At 39.5% G+C, this 20,960-nt stretch overlaps 1 protein-coding gene across 3 annotated transcripts; it reads left to right on the forward strand.

Annotated features, from left to right (window-relative positions):
• Nucleotides 1–889: 889 nt before the first annotated feature.
• LOC146633185 (uncharacterized) lies at nucleotides 890–8,295 on the forward strand. Of its 3 annotated transcripts, XM_085352060.1 has the most exons (4): nucleotides 890–1,187; nucleotides 3,112–5,560; nucleotides 7,199–7,284; nucleotides 7,644–8,295. In XM_085352060.1, exons 1-4 carry the CDS (start codon nucleotides 1,113–1,115, stop codon nucleotides 7,743–7,745), a joined length of 2,712 nt encoding a protein of 903 aa, XP_085208186.1. In that variant the 5' UTR covers nucleotides 890–1,112; the 3' UTR covers nucleotides 7,746–8,295. The 3 variants fall into 3 exon arrangements, with proteins under 3 accessions (XP_085208186.1, XP_085208184.1, XP_085208185.1); XM_085352058.1 differs by lacking the exon at nucleotides 890–1,187 and having other exon boundaries at nucleotides 3,116–5,560; XM_085352059.1 differs by lacking the exon at nucleotides 890–1,187 and having other exon boundaries at nucleotides 3,116–5,560; nucleotides 7,647–8,295.
• Nucleotides 8,296–20,960: the final 12,665 nt, after the last annotated feature.

The raw sequence follows: 20,960 nt of genomic DNA on the forward strand, positions 1-20,960 counted from the left end.
AAGGCAGATGTGACTAAAGTTAATGATGCACACATCCAAGTTGAAGTACTCAAGGAGCAGAAGGAATTTGAGAGTAAGAAACATCTGGAAGAGATAAGAACTGGAGCAGAAATACAAAGATCTGGAGGAGAAGGATAAACTTCTGCAGAAAAAACATCAGCTCCAGGAGAAATGTATGCAGCCTTAAAAGCCGGAGAACATAAAAAGTCAGTATGCACAGCTGGAGGAAAAAAATAAACAGCTGGAGCTCGAACACCAAATAATGGAGAAAAAGATCCATCTGGAAGTATCAGAACTGGAAACAAAGTTAAAAGATGCACACATGATCATTGAAATAGAGGATGATTGCAAGAAAAATCTGGAAAACTGGAGGAAATGCTGAAATATTCAAAGAAAAGAACTGGAAAATGAGCGCAAAGAAATGGAGATCAAAAAGTTTGAGTTGGGTTGGCGATGTGTCAGGTTATTTAATCAACTCCCCAGCTTGAATAATTCTGTTGGGTTATAGTTTGGGTAGCTTTGATCAAATATTAGTTCAAACTTTTACTATCATCCTCCATCTATCAGCCACATCTTGCTAGCGCTGGTTCATGTTATAGCAGTCTTCATATAAAAATGTGTTAAACAAAAAAAAAAGAAAAATGCTGTTGCTAGATAGCCAAGCTACATTCACTACATAATGACATTTGGGGAAAGCACTGCTTTCATCTAATTCTTGTATTTACAGCATTAAAGTAGTCTTTAGCAGTTTTATCAACTAAATAAACACTGCATATCTGTGAACTAATCATAAGTTATCTACAGTATTTTTGCAAGAAGCAAAATGTTTCTGTTTAAAAAATGACTTTTTTGATGTTAATTCATCAAAGTTATGTAAAAATCACATGAAGCATTCTGTTACATTACATACATTGGGGGAGTGGGGGGTTACTGTGTAGGACCAACGACAGTATTTACCAAGAGTCAGACTCCATATTTTCACTTTGCAGCGGGTCATTCAGCTCTTTGGGCTCACTCACTGCAGGTCATTTGAACTGTGTGCTGCTGCTTAAAGATGCGGATTTTGTTTGTTCACATGACATAGAGTAGAGAAGGGCACATGAGCTAAGAAGATGAGCTGGATCATTCATATTTCCATTGAGGTTAGTACTATCACGCACAGGGGAAGACCACAGCACTGCAATCAGGTGAGTCTCTTCTTTTAAAATGCCTGTGTGATGCAAAAATCTTTGTACTTGTTCGGTTTGATTATCTGTCTCAATTTCTTTCTTTGATAAAGTGACAGGTTTCGATAGTAGATCTTTAGATAGATAGATAGATAGATAGATAGATAGATAGATAGATAGATAGATAGATAGATAGATAGATAGATAGATAGATAGATAGATAGATAGATAGATAGATAGATAGATAGATAGATAGATAGATAGATAAAGCTGAAGTCATATTATCACAGCACAAATATGAGTAAGAACAGCTGACTGTGTGTGAGTGTATCCATACTACAGGAATAACTACCAATCATATAGTGGATAATGGAATTACAAAATTCCATATAATGTTACACAGTCACTTAAGGAGAAGGAGGTATTTTAAAGAACTACAAATAACTACAATATTCGGACTATTATAATATTTAAAAGATCTCCAAAACTCTTCACAGCAACGATAGAAAGGAAAGTGTTCCTCTAAAGCACGGTGGAATAAATAGGTTAAGCTCATTAAGGTGCATTAATATGTCCTGTTGCTTGAGCTTTATAAACAGCGTGGTGTTACTGCTGTTGATAATCCTTAACTGCAGTGTGGCTGGCATTAAGCCCCTGAATACAGGTGTAAATATAGACTCTTAGATTTAAAACCTGCAGCTCAATAAACCAGATTATGCCAGGACATACATTTCCATATCTAAGCATGTCTTAAAAGAATTATTAAATAATTATACAAATTATTGTGTGATGTTCAGAGTAAATGTACAATACGTGTTTAAATAGCTGTTGAGGTTCTATTTGCAAACATCTCACAGTACTTGTCAGAAATTAGCTTGATGAGTTCAGACAGAATGAAGATAAATCAGAATTTAAGGCAGACTTGCATTATGATGACATTACTTTTTTTCCTTTGTCAGAAGAAACGTCTGTACTTGACCTGAATAGGAGAGAAAAGCTACCAAAACACAAAGTAATTTAAAAACAAAAACAGAAAAAAACAGGAAGTATAAATGAATGGATGGACGGATAAACGTATTTCTATTTTTGGTCCATTTTAAGCCTGCTGTTGTTGTGATCCCGACCAGATCAGCAGCTAAACAAATCCTACATTTTGAGATTTTTGGTCATATATCAAAACTAAGAAGACACAGTTTAGTTAATTTCACCAGGAATTTGTTATGAACATCGACCACCTAAGTAGTGCTTACTTGAAAAGGTTTTAATAGTACCCCATAGTCCTTTTATATAAAATAAAAAGGGTTTCATTTTCAGTGTGTGAAACTCTGTCATCCTTTACTCATTATTGTCAAAGCCAAACTTGCACTTTTCACTGCCTTCGTTGCTACACATCTTAAAATTTTTGTGTTTTTTTTCTTTTGTTTTGTTTTGGGGTTTTTTGCAATAATTGGTGCACAACCGCAGACAATATGGCAACACAGGGCACTTGTGTGGATGAGTCCTAATGTATAGCTTTATCCTGAGGTCTGTATTATCAGGTTCCTTGTATCAAAATCTAATTTAAGAACTTTAAGGTTCAGTTACTGTACTGTTACTAGACAAAAAGAAATGCTATACTGCACTGTAAAAAGAAAGAAAGAAAGAAAAACTGCACAAAGATCACATCACACACTGGTAATTTTCTGCTAGTACACTGTTTTTAACAGATAATGCACTAGAGGTTTCTGTAAATAGTAAAATTAGACAATGCATTGTACAATAATACCGTATCGTTGCCAAATGTCGCAGATATAATGTTAACTAAAAAGGCATTTTCTTAGCCTTTTCTTAGTTTCTTTCTTTCTTATAGTTTCTAACAGCAGTAATAATAATAATAACAATTACTAGCACTGACGCTTATAAGCCTCAATGACACTCATGTCTCTTATTTAAATTTTATTAAAAGGCAACGCAGACAGAACACCACAAACTGCTTCAAAGACGTTTCAACATGGAAGCAAGAGGTCCTAGACGCAGCCCTCAAATTCTACTTTCTGATGATGACAGTGGTCTGTGGATGAAGATGGATTCAAACCATGTGAGCAACCACACAGAGAATTTTTCAGCGACCTCTGAAGACAAAATCACAACGATCTCTGCTGCTCCCACTGCTATAATGAGGTACTACAGTGTGATGGATGATGAAGGTGCAGATGATGTCTTCATCCCTCAACCACCTCCTCCACCTCGCACGGCTACATCGCTGCCAGCAGAGAAAAGCACAGGTGCAACAGCAAGTAAGTCTGGTGTGACCCTTTCAGTTGACGCAACAGAGGCTGAAGCTAATCCAAGAGGCTTAGACTTGTCTCATAGTGAGGAGCAGTTAATGGTAGCACGAAACGAGCTGGATGAAGAGGTGACTGCAAGTGCAGTGCAGTTGTCTATGGCCAACATATCCAATGAACAAGACTCCTCTCCACCAACTTATCAAGAACAACAATCCATGGATGTGACTGGTTGTCTGATGGAAACTGGTTATGATACAGATCGAAGACCTTACGGGAATAACGCAACAGAGAATGACAAACCAGAGGACATTGTAATTATAAGTGAAGAACAGGGAAACTGCTGGGAAGCCAATACGGAGGAAGACAGTTACCCAAAACAAACACATTCAAACCACAGAGAAGACTCTGAGAATCAGATCCATTTAGACAAAGACGGAGACAAAATAAAACACAAGGACATTGGTGATTTTGATGAAACAGACTTAAAACTATTAAGAGAAAGTATAGCTATCGAGAGTGTGGAGGCAAATTCCGATGATGATTTCAAGCTCTGTAAATGCAACCAAAACAGGACCGATACAGCAACCAGTCAGGCACAGGCTGCTGACTTCCAAACAGATACGGACAAAGACAATGAAGAGCATGATGACCGTACATCTTTGGATTATAACCTCATAAAGTGTGACTGTGTGAGGAAAGAAAGCGGCAGCACAGAAATGCAAGTGCTATCCAGCTCCAAAGGTTCTGAAGAAAGAGAGACAATGGGGGAGCAAGAGGATGGAAGCAGGAAAATATCTACTGATATCCAACAAGGTGAGCAACTGCTTCATCGTCTGCAGCTGGTACAGCTACGACATGATGTGAAAATGTCAGAGAACGCTGATACCCAACAGCAGGCTGTCATGATGGATGAAAAAAAGGGCATGTTTGGGACTGAAACAGAGAATATACCTAGTGAAGAAGAGAGGGAAGAAGGCAGATTCGAAACTCTTAAGGAAGATGAAGAAAAGGTGAGCCTGATGGAAAAGGAAAATAATGAGGACAAAGACATTCAAACAAGAGCAAGGACATCTTCATCCACAATTCCAGGAGAGTCAGAAGAAGACCAGAGGGTTGTCAGAATAGATCCGAGTGACTCTAATGACAATCAGAGTGATAGCTGGGAGCCTACAGATTTGACTCCCAGTAATCCTCATGAAACTTCTAATGAAATTCCATTTCTTTCCACTGGACACCGATTTTCAGCTGCTGAAACCTACATGGAGAGGCAGCTCCATGAGGCAGCCCAGGGGAAGCAGAAGCTGCAGAGAGCTGGAGGTGTTTTCAATCTTGCAGAAAATCCAGATGTGCTGGAGATTCCCTTTAAAACAGATATCTCTCTTGAGTCACTCACTACCAAGGTAGGTACAAGCCAATGCAACGAGTGGCAATTCTCTGAACAGAAGATGCTCAAAGAGATAAGTCAGGATATTCAGAGAGAACTAGTGCTGGTCAATCAAGGTAAAATCCCAGGGGGGTACAGCAAAGGAGAGATCCGCCAGTTAAAAGAGACAAAACTGCTGTTTGAAGCCTTCCAGCAGGACAATCCGGAGGGTCCAACAAGACACCGTGAATCCCCCACAACTCTGAGGAAAGGTCACATTTACCCTTCAGTGCTAGAGCGCACACGTAGCCTTGAGATGTTTTCCCTCAAAACTTGTCCTGTTTCCAGAGCACATTCCCTCAGGCTGTACCAATCTGCAAATCTTGAGAAGGAAAAAAGTCCTGACAGCATCAGATCAAAGAGCCCAACTGGAGGGTCACGAGACAAAACTCGCTTATCCCCTTACCCAAAACAAGACAAAAACATTCGCCTGTACAGAAGCATGGACTCTATAAGCAATGACTTCTCTACGTTAGCTGTGGAGGGTAAAGCAAAGGCAGCAAATGCAAACAAAGAGTCTTCAATCCTCAAGCAAAACCCATTCTTCAAATTGCGCCCAGCCCTGGCTCTACAACCAGAGGTAGAGAAGGACATCCGAGAAGCCAAAGAAAGAGAAGAGGAGCTGCGCAAGCAGAGACGCAGTCTGTATGGAGAGAAGAGACAGAATAGTGAAGATGAACAAAAGTCACAAACACTCCCAACAGGTTAGTATGCACCTGTTTAACATCAGTTTTATACTACTTAGCAAAGTTCTTAACCTCCTAAGACCTGAACTTTCATGGCATGCATTTTTAATTTCTTTATGCTATTTGGGCTGATTGGGACCTGATAATTGTAAAAACAAAGAATTACCATATTTTCTTTTACCTGATTTTTGTTTCTGAGAAAAATGACATTCACATATGAGGACATTTGTTTTAAATTTCGATAGAATAGTGGCAGTATAATGTCCTCGTAAATGGATATCAGGCCCTTGTAGAGCAAAATTTTGTATTTTAGTCTAGACATATATGGACGCCAAGTCCTAGGAGGTTAAGGACAGCTTTTTATACTATTTACTGAGGAACATTACTATATAATATAATTTTGGCATGATTTGACTTTTACTCGACTAAAGAATACTCCAAAGTTTTCACAGAAAAATATACTTTTTACTTGACTACAACTATTTGACATGTGAGTGCCTTCCATCAGTGATAAGCAATTGCATGAGCTCTAACCTAATTTGCTCATTTAGCTAAACATTGCTGACAATGTGAAGCATAAGATCTCTAAAATCCCATCAAGGGAAAACAAGAGCCAATTCGGTCTTTATTCATCCCACATGCCTTTTGACACTTAGTCTGAACACTTTAATGAATGCTTCTCAACATTAGCATCACATAGTTTTATCCCAGACATGTTATCAACAACTCACTGTCATTCCTGTCACTGATGGTTAAGGGCACATCATGCTGTCAGCTGTCTGATCTAAACGTTGGCTGAGGGAGAACATGAATGGCACTACCTGGAAAATTCTAGTTTGGTTATAGCCTGGTGCAAATAAAAATCAGTTCAGCCCGCTGAAATACCTATTTGAAAGAACTATATGAAGTGTAGCTTGTGTGCATTTTTTTCTCCTGTTGCATGAGAACTCAGAAATCAAGGGAGTGTGTCAATAAGTATCACCATGTTAGAATTTAGTCATCAGCAGCTGTTGTTGAAGATTGAGTTGATTCCAGGTCATGCTGACAAAGCTACAAATGTCAGTAATATGTGGAAGCAAGAAAGAGTCATTCCTAAGGTCAAAGAAGCTGTTTTGTGTTACCCTAAACATTTACAAGAGGAAACTTTGTACTTGTTTAACCCAGATACACTGATAAAGCCCGACAAGCAAAAAATTTCACGCTGAAAATATTAACGTGATTTGAAAAATAATACAAAATAAGCCTAGAATCCTTTACGTGCATATCAAAAACAAAGGTTTGTGAAACATTTTTGAAAGAATCTGTCGTTCTAAAGTGCTCACTTCCCTCCTAGATATGTAAGTGGTATCATTGCAATGTACAAGCGTCCAGCTGAATTTGTGATTGCTACACATATAGTATGCTAAATGAATGACACCGAAGTTGCGTGTGTCTGGGAAAGCATTGGTATCTTTACTATTTGCTGAGCCATTTAGAAGGCATGGAAATAAAGAAGCTCAATTACTTACTGTCATTACAATAGAACTGTGTAGATTCTCAGAACTACCCTAAAACTTCTAAAATCAGTCTAAGCAGTAGAGAGCTGCTAATCTTACCAAATATAGTAGCTTAGCTACTGAGCTACTTAGTTGTTCTTTTTCTCTTTCTGTCCTACAGACAGCAGGAAACAGTCACGGGGGAAACTGGAGCGGGTTTGGCCACCTCCTTCTAAAAAGGACCAGATAAAACTGGAGCAGATAGAGGTGATTCACCTGCAACAAGCCTTAATTCTACATTTACTGTTTTCTTCATTGTTCTGTAAAACTATTGGATGTATTGCTAAACACTGGCAAGAACAGAGGATTATAAAAAGGTCCTGTTTTGTGTATTGCACTGAATTCCATACAGAAGCATTGAAAAGAGTTGCTACAGAGCTCAGAATTTCAAATTTTGTAATACTAAACAAATACTAAACAAATAAAAGAAAAACATTAAGTTTAAAGTATCCTCTTTGTTGTAGAAATGCTTGGATAAGTATAATTGATTGTGAATTGAGAAAGCAGGAGCTAATCTCTCACTCTAAATCCAGGTTGTTTTTGTTTTTCTTCGTCTTATCTCACAGCAGGAGCCAAAAGTTCACCGAGCAGGAGGACAGAAAGCTTCTCTCTGGCAACGCTGGGAGTCCGGCCTGATCAATGGGAAGCCGTCAAAAGAAAAGAAGTGATGTTATATGTCCTGGTTCTTGAACACTACAAACAGAATATCACCAGCACTAGACTTATAGTCAAAATAACCCAAATTGTTATGCTAGTCCCAGCTTCAATACTTCCTCGCTCTTTTAACTCTGCTTTGTATCTGTGACAAATATGCTTTTTTGTATCTTTATTATTATTTTAAAAAAAAAATAACAATACCAGTCCATAGATTATGTTAGGAAAAACTCTTGGACCAAAACAGCCACTGTTCCAGCTGGTCCAGGAAATGACTTTGTTAGAATGCTGGCTAGCATTAGCAGCTACTTCCTGAGAACCCTGGCTAGCATTAGCAGCAGCTTCCTGCTCTGTCAGATTTAGAAAGGTTTACACTTTCAGTTGACAGTTCAACAAAAGAAGGGTCCAATCTTATGGAACAACATGGTTTATACTTTTTTTTTTAAAAATAAATATTGTACCATAAACACAACTGTCAGTTATGTAGACAACACTATAAAACTATTTAAGCTAGCCTACTTGTATGGGGAAAAAAAACTCACAAAATATCCTTTGTGAATGTAGCATGCCTAAATCTTCAAGGGTTAACTTAGCAAGAACAAGCAATATGAATAAGAATTAAATGATGGGATGTATGGGATATATTCTTGACAATATTAATAAAAGACCAAGCTGCTTCACACTTTTTTTTAGCTTTGGTGAGCCTCTTGGTTTATGAAAGTCTATTTCCAAAATGCCTCTAAGCAGGTTTCATAGGTTGGATGCACTGGTTCTGGCTGCTCCAGTCACTGTACAATGTCTGAAGGGACTCTTTACTAAGCCACTCTTACTCTTGGATTTACTCTGAGGCCACACAGAGGAGATTACACTGATCACAGCTGCTTTTTTCTGTATAGCTTGATGTATCATTTGTGGGTTTTGTTGCATATTTTCTAACAAGCCTAAAGATCATCCAAAGACCAGAAAATCCTAAATGGAGAATAATGATTATTCAAAATAAATTTACACCACTTAATCCATTGAACTGGAATGTTTTGATGCCCTCTAGAGGTTGTTTCATCTTGGAGTTGATTCCAAATTCAAGCTGGTTAAATAGAATTAAAGAGAATAGAATCAAAGAAGATAAACTTAACAAAGGCTTTATTGATTGGCCTGCAGTCACGTTTACAAGGGAGCACCTGGTTTCTAATCTCTACAGAGACAGAAGTACACAGCTTAGCCTGTCTAAGTACCATCTGCCACCCCCACTGAGTCTGCCAAAAGAGGAAAGACTTTCACTCTGCCCTTCCTGGCTTGGATATCCCAGTGTTAATTGGCTACCACTGTCATCATCCTATGAGCAATAAGCAGTGCCAAGGCCAAGGTATCAGTGGTTTGCATTTTAACATAGATACATTAAACATCTATAACATCCAAAAATGTTGGCCTTTGAAAGTGTTTACACATGCATGAAGCCCGCCTTTATCTGGTTGGGTCTGGATCTGTAAGAGCGAGTGGCTGTACTTGTTTGTCAATGGCACCATTTGACACAAATATTTAGGACACTTCTCAAACTGAAACCTTTTGCTTTATGCAGTATTTAAATGTACTTATTAGTAATTACACATTTTCCTTTTCCAAGACCTCTGGGTGTGCTCACATGTAGCGCATGTCCTGGGAATAAATTGCAATGTTTGGGTGTGATGTATGGAAATATGGGGACATTTTGAGTTGTTAGTCTGTTTTTGAGCTTATGTTAGACGTGATGTCTAATGTAAAAAAAATAAAATAAAATACACTCATCTGCCAATCCATTAGGTACCTATTTTACAGCTTGTTAACACAAATATATAATCAGCCAAATACATGACAGAAACTCCATGCACTTAGGGATAGTGAAGATAAATTTCAATATGAGCATCTAAATGGGGAAGAAAAAAGGTGATTTCAGTAACTTTAAACAGCATGGCTGTTGGTGTCAGATGGGCTGATGTGAGTGTTTAGAAACTTCGGATTTATTTAGATTTTCCCACACAATCAGTTTTTACAGAGGATGGTTAAAAAAAAACAGATCTCTGGGTGAAAATACCTTGTAGATACCAGAGATCAGAGGAGAAACAGAGGAGAAGCTGGAAGGCAACAGTATCTCATATAACCATGCACTGCAACAAAGATATGGAGAAGAACATCATGAATGCACAACACATCAAACCTTGAAGCAGATGGGCTACAGCAGCAAAAGACCAAACGAAGTCCTATCAGGTAAGAACATGAAACTGAGGCTACAATTCATACGAGCTTACCAAAATTGGAAAATATAAGATTCAAAAAACATTGCCTGATCTCATGAGGCTGCATTTCTGCATAACATTCAGATGGTAGGGTCAGAATTTGGTGTAGACAACATGAGAGCATGGATCCATCCTGTCTCGTATCAACAGTTCCACAGCTGCTGGTGGGTATATTTTCTTATCAGCTTATCAGCCCTTAAGTACCAACTGAGCCACAGCCTACACGAATACTGTTGCTGACTATGTCCATTGCTTTATGATCACCGTGTATCCATATGTTGGTCGCTGCTTCCAGCAGGATAACACCTCAAACTGGTTTCTTGTACAAGACAGTGAGTTCACGATACTTAAATGGTGTTCAGTCACATCTCAATCCAGCAGAGCATCTTTGGGATGTGGTGATGCGCATCATGGATGCGCTGCTGACAAATCTGCAGCAACTTTATGATGCTGTCATGTCAATGTGGACTAGGACTCTCTGAGGAATGTTTCCAGCACCTTGTTGAATCCATGCCATGAAGAATTAAGGCAACTCTAATAGCAACGTGTACCTCATAAAGTGGCCGGAGAGTGAATATTTCAAATGTATCACTCCAGAGAGTGATCCGTACAGCAGAACGCTGCTGCAGGATTGCTCTCCCCCCGCTTCAGGACACCTACACCAGGAGATGCCGGACTAGAGCAGCGCAGATACTGAAGGACCCGTCCCATCCTGGCAACAAATTGTTCCAACTTCTGCAATCTGGTAGAAGGTTCCACATCATCCAGGCAAGGACAGAGAGACTCAAGAGGAGCTTCTATCCCCAAGCCATCCGGGCCCTAAACACACACACCCGCCCTCTCACATCATCTATAATTGACTGAGACAGGACTCTTCCAGACACTCTAAACCAAGGCACAATGTACATTTCAATTCCTTTAACTTTAAATATGTTTATATTGTCTATTCTGTAAAATAGTCAGATGTCTATTCATATTAATGTACAGAATTCACCCACTTGCTGCTACTACTGCACATTCACCCAATGTACATACTATATATATATATATATATATATATATATATATATATATATATATATATATATATATATATATATATATAATGTTCTTCCTCTACACCCCCCCCCCTCCCCCCCCCCCCCCCCCCCCCCATTTTTGCACATGTCGAGGAGCGTGTCAGGCTACATTTCACTGTGTGTTACACTTGTATAACTATGCACGTGACAAATAAAGAACCTTGAACTTTGAACCTATTTGAGTATTTTCTTTAGTATTTGGGTGAGTTTTTTGTGTGGAGATGTAAAAATACACTTATTATTTTATTGTTTTATATTAAAAGGCAGTCACATGCTCACACTGGTCATTAATTAATTTACACTCAATGTGGATGTAAATATGCATTATTACAAAAGCCTGAAGAGGGCAGTAAAACCTTAATAATATTAGGCTGTATTTCAAGCCATCTAACTGAAATAACCTTATATGTCAGAACTTTAGCCTACAGTGTAAGTCAGCGGTCTCCAACCTTTTTTGCGCCACGGACCTTTTTATGCCCGACAATATTTTTACGGACCGGCCTTTAAGGTGTCGCGGATAAATGCAACAAAATAAAACTAGTACTGGTACCAAAAAAAAGGAGATTTATTCATAACACACGTGAAAAGACCCAGGAAAGCCGAGTTAACAATCAAAACGATAACAAAATAACGCTGAAGACCGATAAAACCCCTGAAAACCATACATTTCACACCTGAGCCTCAACTCTTGCGGCCCGGTACCAAACGACTCACGGACCGGTACCGGTCCGAGGCCCAGGGGTTGGGGACCGCTGGTGTAAGTAATGACTCAAATCAAGTGTAAACATGGTTAGGCTATTTACCTGTACTTAAAATAACAATGAAACAACAACAACTTTGACTTGTCTCCAGTGACACAGTAAGACCCTCATCCCTGACCCAAAACCCATAAGATGCCTCCAGGCTGACGTCTCCAGTTTGTTTCAGTTTGTTTCTTATACAGGGGATGAAATCACTTCAATGGAAGGCATATGCTGAGAAAGTACAGTTGTTATGTAACCTCGGTAATTTATCCAATGATGAGTCACTTGCTTGACAGAACTAGAGCCACCAGCTTTCATGCAGTATCAAATTTATCTACAGAAAGTTGCTTAATGGAACATCTGCGTCATTTTTTTTTCTTTTGCAAAAGCATGTGGGTGGTAATTTCTTCAGATGTTTGGCTAACACTGTGAGTCATTCATGAGGGCTGTCATGTTCAGAACGCAGTCGGGCCACGTTGTTCTAAAAAAAGAAACAAACTCTGCACCCCGTGAAAAACAACACGTCAGACGATTAATCTCCCTGTAATGTTATCTGTTTCTGAAGAACACCTAAATCTTTCTGTTCTAAGAAACACTGCGGCAGTGGAATAAACTTTCCCTGAAAAGGAAGATTTAAGAGGGAAACTAATCTGTTGAGGTTGACACATGACTTTCCCACATCTCTTGGGAACCACAACAGAATTTTCATTGCTTCTTTCAGTGTATCTGTGTAAATCCACAAACCTCTGCCAGGAAGCAGATTAAAAAAAAGGAAAAAAAAGTTGGCAGTTTAAGAAGAAATGCCATACAGAGAGATGGGGGGGCTAAATGAACACACTCGATTCTATTATTGTATCCCACTCTAGCTGGAGTGCACGAATGCCAAGAGCTCTGATAGAGGAGAACAGTGACGACTGTGACATCACTGCTCCTTCAGCGCTGTGAGACGGGGCTCGACTCGGCTCTGCACCAGCAGCAGCAACCTAAGGCGATGGACAGATGATGGATGACTCATTCTCCGCCACCCACACCACTTCCAGTCGTCAAGAAACTCTCACCGGGCTCCACACGGTGATCTGGTCACCCCGAGGGGAAGGATAGACAAGTAGTTGTGATGTTCAAGTAAGAAAGAAAGTTACCGCATTTTATTCCCCAGATGATGGCGATATAAATAAGGTTTTTAAAAACAAATGCACGCAATGAGTCAGCTCTTAAGACATCCTAATACATTTGAAAGTGAGTATACATAAAAAGTGCTCTGTTAAAGGGCAATAATCAGTCTGTTAAAGGTATTGAATTTGTTTCTTGAATATGATGTTTAAATGTAATGGATAATTAGTGGAAAAGAAAACTAGAAATAACAGGTGAATGAGTAAAACCGTTTTTATTGTACAGTTATGGTTGCAGTCTGTCTCATGACCTTCATACCCTTTTGTATTCAATTAATTTAACAAAAAACGAACACAGTCATAGATGATGGTGACTAATATTGTGATTGCTTTTGTTTATTTTTTCAAGTTTTTATTAGATATAGAAAAGCTCTGACAGTTCATTTGTTTTTAGACAAAAAAAAGTCTTATTTCTTTATATTTTCTTCCAATTAGCCAGACGTTATTGTAATTTTTAATTGGTCTTCAGCAATAGATCTCCACACATTTACACTTATTTGCTGAATTTACACTGATTATTAGTCCCGTACTTACACCTAAACATTGGTTTAAGCAGTGTTTTTTGTTAGTTAAGCCACTTCACACTGACCTATGAATCATTCAAGCAAAGAAAACCTCCCAACTTAGTGTTATGACTACATATAACAGGTACATTAGCAAGGAACCAGTTTTGAATTTGCATCTTTGAACTCTTTGTCGCAAAAAAGTCTTGCAAAAACACATAAGTGTACCTGTTTCATTAGCTGAATCTATGAAAAATGGCAAAGATAACACAGTTTAGTATAAATCAAAGAGCTATTTGACTAAAAGCTCTTTGATTCCCAAAGAGTTATTTGTCAAAACCTTGGCATATCTGCATGGTGTGCATTGGACATCAAAAAACAAGTGGAGGACAAAAGAAGAACTGAAAGGCTTCACAAAAACAGAACATCTACAGCAGATGAACGGTATCTGAAAGTTGTGTTCTTAAGAAACAGGAAGAAATCCAGTAAAGACCTGACACAGGACCTGAGAGATGAATCTGGCTGTTCACTGAAGCCTCATCAGAAATGCTCTCAGTGGAAGCAAGGCTGCCAAGACATCATTTGTAAGGAAGGAAGGAAACAGCATGAAAGGGATGGGGTATTTCAGATTATATAAGAACTGGACTGAAAATCAGTATGACAGGTCATATGAAGTTGTGAATCCAAAGTTGAAATTTTGGCTTCAAATTATTGTGAATAGAGCAAGGAGGTCAGGAGAGATGTCATGGTCCGTGGTCTTGTGTGTGGAATGTGTGATGCGCGGGTAGCCGCACCCCCAGGCTGGGCTATCACCGGCACACCTGCTCTCCATCGGGGTGATTACCTGAAGAGCTACTTAACCCGCCGCTGATGGATGCTCCACGCCAGTCCGTTAATCACCTCTCTGTGGTTTCGATTGGGCGTTCAGCATCTGCCACCTGCCTGTCCTCCTGCTCAATTGGATCACCCGGTACATCATCTGGCCCATCCACTACCTCCACGGATTTCCTTCTCATGGACTTCCCTCCCGAGCTCCCACGATCCCGCTCTAATCGTAAGCCAACTGGTCTAACTCAGTTTTGATGTGTTTCCTCCGCTTCCCGGCTCCCTAGTAATCTTCTCCCCTTTATGTTGCAGCCTCCCTCGGTCCTGATTCCGGCTTCCTCGCGTCATTGTTTCCCCGGGTTTTTTAGTTCCTCGTTTTGCTCCTTTGGTTTTCCCGGGTCGCCTTTTGTTGTTATAATAAATTGTCATTTTCTGCTAGCGCTTGAGTCTGCGTTTGGATCCTTTTGTGCACGCGCGCTGCGGCACATGACAAGAGAGCTACAGCAGAGAGTGTGTACAGTCATCTTTAAAACACGGTGGAGGCTCTGTCATGATTTGGGGCGACATTTTAGCCAGTGGTGTTGGAGATCTTGTCAAAATTGATGGAATTATGAACGCAGAAAATTTAGATTCACCATACAGTACCATCTGGAAAGCATCTAATTGGTCTTCTTTTTACAGTGAACTTAACAAGGGAGATTGTGGCTCAAGAGTTGGGAGTTCGCCTTGTAATCGGAAGGTTGCCGGTTCGAGCCTCGGCTTGGACAGTCTCGGTCATTGTGTCCTTGGGCAAGACACTTCACCCGTTGTCTACTGGTGGTGGTCAGAGGGCCCGGTCGCGCCAGTGGTCGGCAGCCTCGCCTCTGTCAGTGCGCCCCAGGGTGGCTGTGGCTACAATGTAGCTTGCCATCACCTGTGTGTGTGAATGTGTGGATGACTGAACGTGTAAAGCGCTTTGGGGTCCTTAGGCACTAGTAAAGCGCTATACAAATACAGGCCATCTACTTAACAAGAAAGCTGCCTAAGAGAGCCACTTTGTTCTTCAACACCACTTGTTGAAGAACAAAGGTTGTTCAACAAAATATTTTGCCTTACATATTGTATTTCCATGTTTGTTTGCACATGTTTCAATAAATCACTGCACCTATTTCCCATTTTCCTAGAAAAATATGAAGAAATAAGGTGTGGCTCAGGACTTGCACTGTACTGTATTGTATGAACCAACAAGTGATGCAACAACTGAGCACACCTTTCATAAATGTGCTGATATTTTTAACTATATGTGCACCAGACTTTGTTTCTATGACACATTTGTTCATCAAATGGAGTTATGGCGATGGCATATAGTTAGCATGGTCACACTTTAAACTTTTTCCTTCTTTAAAAAGTCTGTTTTGGATCAATTCTCTCCTGCCAAACTTCTTAGTCATCTTTTCATTCAGTACATGGGTACACAAACTTGTTTTCATGGTGCCATCTATAAATGTCATCTCCCCCACAGCTTCTGCGCTCGTGTAGCTCCATATCAGCACACTGCCCCCTCCATGCTACATGGTCGGCGCTATACGTAGTTACTTAATTAGTCGTGACCAGATCCTCACCATCCCTGATTCAAACTATTACCAAGTAATGCCATGTAATATTCACGGGGCTGTTCTTGTTCTTTGGCAAAGTCTCCTCTCAGCAGTTTTGTGAGCACTGGTTTTCTTCTTGGAGAGCATCTGCTGAGGTTGACTTCATGTAAAGTGACTGTCTGAGCAGTCAGTTTCCACATGCAATCCTTGGGCCAAGTCAGAAGCACTTACTGTTTTGTTGCAAGGTTACATAAACAGCAAACTGTGTGGGTGTTAGTTTTCAGGACAGCCACTGTTCCTTCTGTTGGTAGTATGGCTGTGTTAGTGCTTCCTCTCATATGAAGTCCCACTGGTTTCTTTTTCAAGTAATGGCAAGTCCTTACTACTTGGAGCCATATTGCATAACTCACAAGCCAATGCCAAAATTTTAAAGACCTGTAGTGCAGCGGTCCCCAACCCCCGGGCCTCGGGCCGGTACCGGTCCGTGAGTCGTTTGGTATCGGGCCACAAGAGTAGAGGTGTGAAATGTATGGTTTTCAGGGTTTTTATCAGTTTTCAGCGTTATTTTGTTATCGTTTTTATCATTAACTTGGTTTTCCTGGGTCTTTTCACGTGTGTTTTGGTACCGGTACTAGTTTTTTTTTTTTGTATTTATCCGCGACACCTTAAAGGCCAGTCTGTGAAAATATTGTCGGGCATAAACCGGTCCATGGTGCAAAAAAGGTTGGGGACCGCTGCTGTAGTGTTCACAGCTTCTTTCCTAGTGAGACTTAAACACATGATGACGTTACATGTTTACCAAACCCATTTGAAATGGCACATCAAATACAATACATGTGGAACATGAGTTCAGGGGATGAAGACTGCTTGACTTCATCTGTGGGATTATGTATGAGAGTGATGTATAGAAGCAACTGCCCATTGTGCGCTTATGTAAAGTATGCATATTTCATCACGTCTTCTCTTTCCACTAAGAAACATGTTCGGGCTATTTGACGTCTTCTTGAATTACTGACGTGAAATGAATGAATAAACACTGGGTGGCAGGGATCATGAGGTAAGGACAGAATAAACAGACCTCAGATGGCCCTGCTCAGTCGAGCCATTGTCCTCAACAAACCCCTCTATTCGCTTTCACTTTCCCCCTCCTCCTCGCCCTCGCTCTTTCTGTTTGCACAATAACAACTCAACTGTCTAATTCCATTATCCCACATTACAACAGTCAACAATAATATAACGAAGCGATGCACCATGAGACGATGAGTGTGTTTGTTAAAGGCGTCAGTTACTCTTGTATTGCATTGTACTCGTCTGTCTGCTTGGAGAAACATTTGCTTTTCTGAAAAGCAGAAATATGCCGCTCTTTGGCATATTTAAGTAAGCAAATCAAGTGTTTGTGTGTATAATTTGCACTTATCTGTTCTGTTTGTTTAGTTGTGGGTTAACTGCAAAACAGTAAAAATAAATCAGTATAATATATTTTAAAGTGAATGAACATTTCCTTTTTTAGAAACAAACAGTTACAGAGACTTTATTCTGAATTTTACAAGTGCATTGTGCAATTTTTCATTGTTATCATTAGGAAAACAGTATTTGAAGTAACTACCGGTTAATCTTTGTCCCATTCAGCTGCCATAAACTAATGCCAATTACTTCTTAAAGCATCATAAACTAGATAAGTAACATTAGGCAACATTTTACAATAGCTCCTCTGTAACTTTCCATTTGAAGGTAGCCTTTGCACACAGCACTTATCCTTTTAGATGAAAGTATAATTGATGGTTTCAGAAAGTGTTCGACCAGTGACAAGGACAATTATTACATGTAATTATATGGCTGCTTGTGCAATGAGTGTGGCTTAGTGTGAGAAAGACACACGTTCTTTACTGTGAGTGTTCATAAGTAAATGGACAGCCTCCCTAAGGCTGCAGAGATTTCAACAATTACTGGGAAGCAAATCCTTTCACACAGCTAGGTTTTCATCTTTGAACTATTCCTTCCATCTCTGAGCCGCTGCCTGGGTTTGTTGGCTTTGAGCATCAAGGGAGCAGTTCAGTCTGGGTTAAGCCTTTTCAGCCAACTGTTCAAAGCCCTTTTTGCACGCTTTGCCTGACTAGACGCTTCTCCTGCTGAACTGCCTCCTATTCCATTTTAGGATTTATAGGAATCCCGATCCTCTCGTTCGACTATCTAGAAAATCCACCCCCTGTATGGGATTAGGATTCGGTCTGTATTACATAAAATTGAAGATTACATCCTTGGTAAATGTTAAACCCAAAAAGGGGTCCTCCCGTGAGACAACAATAGCACTGTGGTACAGGCCGTTGTGGATATAGGATCATAACAAAAATACTTTCCGAGTTCAACAGGATTTGTAAACTGAATAGAAGTCAGACACATGCGGCCTGCAAAAAGATTTTTAACAAATTCCCTCCTTTGCCTCTTAAAAATGAATGAAAAAAAAAATCTAATGAGCTGAAAAGTAGACCTACTGTGATCAGCTCCAGCTGCAATTAAATTGTTTTTGGATTGAGTAGATTTGCATGATTCACAGCCCCCCCCCCAACAAAAAGACAACCAAACAAAAACAACCCCTCAGTTCCCCCCTCTGTCTAAAACAAGCCAAGCTGCTCGTAAACAGAAGGTTTGAAGAGCAGGCGGGAGGGGCGGCTGTGCTCCCAGCCAGCGCTGTGTGCTGGAGATGCCCAAATTAATGATCTCGTCTCACTTCAAACAGATCCAAGTAAAACAATTTACTCTGAGCATTTACAGCAAGTGTAATAGAAAGCAGCAGTGCACTCAACTCCAAATGTTAAACATGTATCAGGGGTTTAGTCTTGACAAATTAGAAAACAAACAAAATAGGGACACTCACTGATAAGTGTACGTCACAGTAGTTATAGTTGGAAAGGACGGATGTGTTTCAATACATATATAAATAGCTATATAGATAGATGTAGACATAGATAGTTAGTGAGTGCCTGTATTTAGTTTGTTTTAATGACATCTGTTGATTACTTTCACATACATAAACCTCATTATTTAATAAACAAATTAATAACCTGTTAAATTATATTAATTTATAAAGTCTATCCAGCATATTTCAAGTATAAGAAGTATAAGGATCCATCCACTTTCTACTGCTTGTCAAGGTCCAGGTTGTGGAAGTTGTGGAAGTAGGAACTTCCCAGACCTTTTTCCTCCCGATGTGTATAGCACATCTAAATAAATTTCCTGTGGTGGGAAACTATTTTGTGCACAGATGTATAGCACATCTGTGCCAATTCACCTGTCTTTCTCCTGCCCAGTTCCCATCACTTGTCACCTCCCCAAGCTGGGCACCTGTTTTCAGCTGAAAACCACGGCTTCTTTTTTGTGTGTCACACTGTAATATTTACAAGCACTGAAAATGAGATATAAGAGTGGCGCAAAAGGGATTTCATAGCCTTGGTTGGTTACAGGAGGATGAGACTGTGCAAGATCCACTTCTTGTTATGAAAGGTAATGATTTTCTCATGTAATGTATTCTGTTTCTTCTTTAAAACAATATCAGAGGTTAAAGCAATCAGGATGAAGGCTCGAAAACTCCTCTTGTCTTAATGTGGTCAAAGCTTCCGTATCATAGCGTGCTTACCTGAAAAGAGTAAAAAATGACCAGTTGTCATGTTTGACATTAAAAATCCTTCATTTCTGAATGTGCCGAACCTTTTTTCTTTTTTTTCCTGCTTTGTGAAACTATCAGGTTAGGCTGGGCTAACAAAGTTTGCACTCCAGCAATTTTCAGCAAGCTACCCTAGATAGCAATTTGTTGGCAGAACATATCAGTTAGTCCTACAATGTAATAAGTAACCGTTTAATGTACACTTTCAGTCTAGATATGGTACAGTCTGCCTGATGTAATCATTTGATTAAATAAAGCACCCAACATCCAGCTCAGTTTAAGGTTTGATGTAGATGAGCTGTTTATTTGATGTGAAAGAATTTTTTGACAGCAGTGCTTGAGGTTACTGATGGCATAATGATGCACTGAACAATCAGTTCACCTAGAGTTACTGGAAAAGTCTGTGTCTCTATTTCTGCATAAAAATGATCTAAAAACTTGTTGTGGAGCTGGTTTAGTTCACTGGGTTGAGCAGGCAACCCACACAACTAACACAGAGCAGAGGTTCAAATCTACCCTGAGGCTGTTTACTGCATTTTCTCTGGTCTTTCTCTATACTCATCTATTGGGGGGATTTCTTAAAAGTCCAATTAAAGTAATAAAACAAAAAAATTATCTTTGGTTGTTGTTTTATCCAGGAAAAAGACTGAATAATACACATTTGTGAGGTAAAGAATCAATAAAAGTCGTTGCTGATTTGATCTCCTGCATTAAATGTGATCTGCTGCAATAAAACTGACTATCATTGGCCCTGATTTATCATGCTAAGTATGACTTGATTTGGAGGTTTGGATGTTTAGGTTTTCTTACATGAACGACTCACCTCAAGTCCTTGGCTCATCAGCTGGAACCGGTTTGGAGAGGCCTTAGCTGCTTAGAAGTTACTGTGGGATCTTTGTATGATTGTAACAACTCTTGCTATTGGATTTTTGTTGGTCAACCACATCTGGGGAGGGTAACAGTCTCTTCCCTCCATTTGTACACAAATCTATGAACACGGACTCTTGCAAACTCTTGGGAGACAGATAACAGCTCCTTTTCAAAGGTCCTTAAAAAATGACATCATTCTAAAAGTATGTTTTTACATCAGACTTTGAATGAGCCTTGTCCTATAAATAAAGTTTTTTTAAAAAGTCAAAATATGAGAACCAGAGAAGAGCAGTTCTAAAGTTTAATTAATCCTCTTAAATCTAAGTCAACCCTAACCCTCATCTGTGATGACCTTAACCCTAACACTGTGAGAATGTGTCATTTCTCTAATTATTTAGATGATTCTCCAAATTCTTGGAAAATAAAATGATTTAAACCTAAATCTAAATGTTCTACTTTCCAAGCCAGAGTTCAGGTTAGCGACAGGAGCCAGGGTTTGGGTCATCACCAGTGATGACTTAGACCTCAGAGGGTT

Source organism: Diplotaxodon limnothrissa, linkage group LG4 (assembly GCF_057381915.1).
Source record: "Diplotaxodon limnothrissa isolate DT_005_m linkage group LG4, D_limnothrissa_male_GT1.1, whole genome shotgun sequence".
NCBI classification, from domain to species: Eukaryota; Metazoa; Chordata; class Actinopteri; order Cichliformes; family Cichlidae; genus Diplotaxodon; species Diplotaxodon limnothrissa.

Bases quoted from the DNA above. Each gene is read 5' to 3' on its own strand.
- LOC146633185 (XM_085352060.1), top strand. From the start codon at position 1,113: ATGAGCTGGATCATTCATATTTCCATTGAGGTTAGTACTATCACGCAC. The intron at 1,188-3,111 runs GTGAGTCTCTTC...TTTTATTAAAAG, and splicing joins GACCACAGCACTGCAATCAG to GCAACGCAGACAGAACACCA. The intron at 7,285-7,643 runs GTGATTCACCTG...CTTATCTCACAG, and splicing joins TAAAACTGGAGCAGATAGAG to CAGGAGCCAAAAGTTCACCG.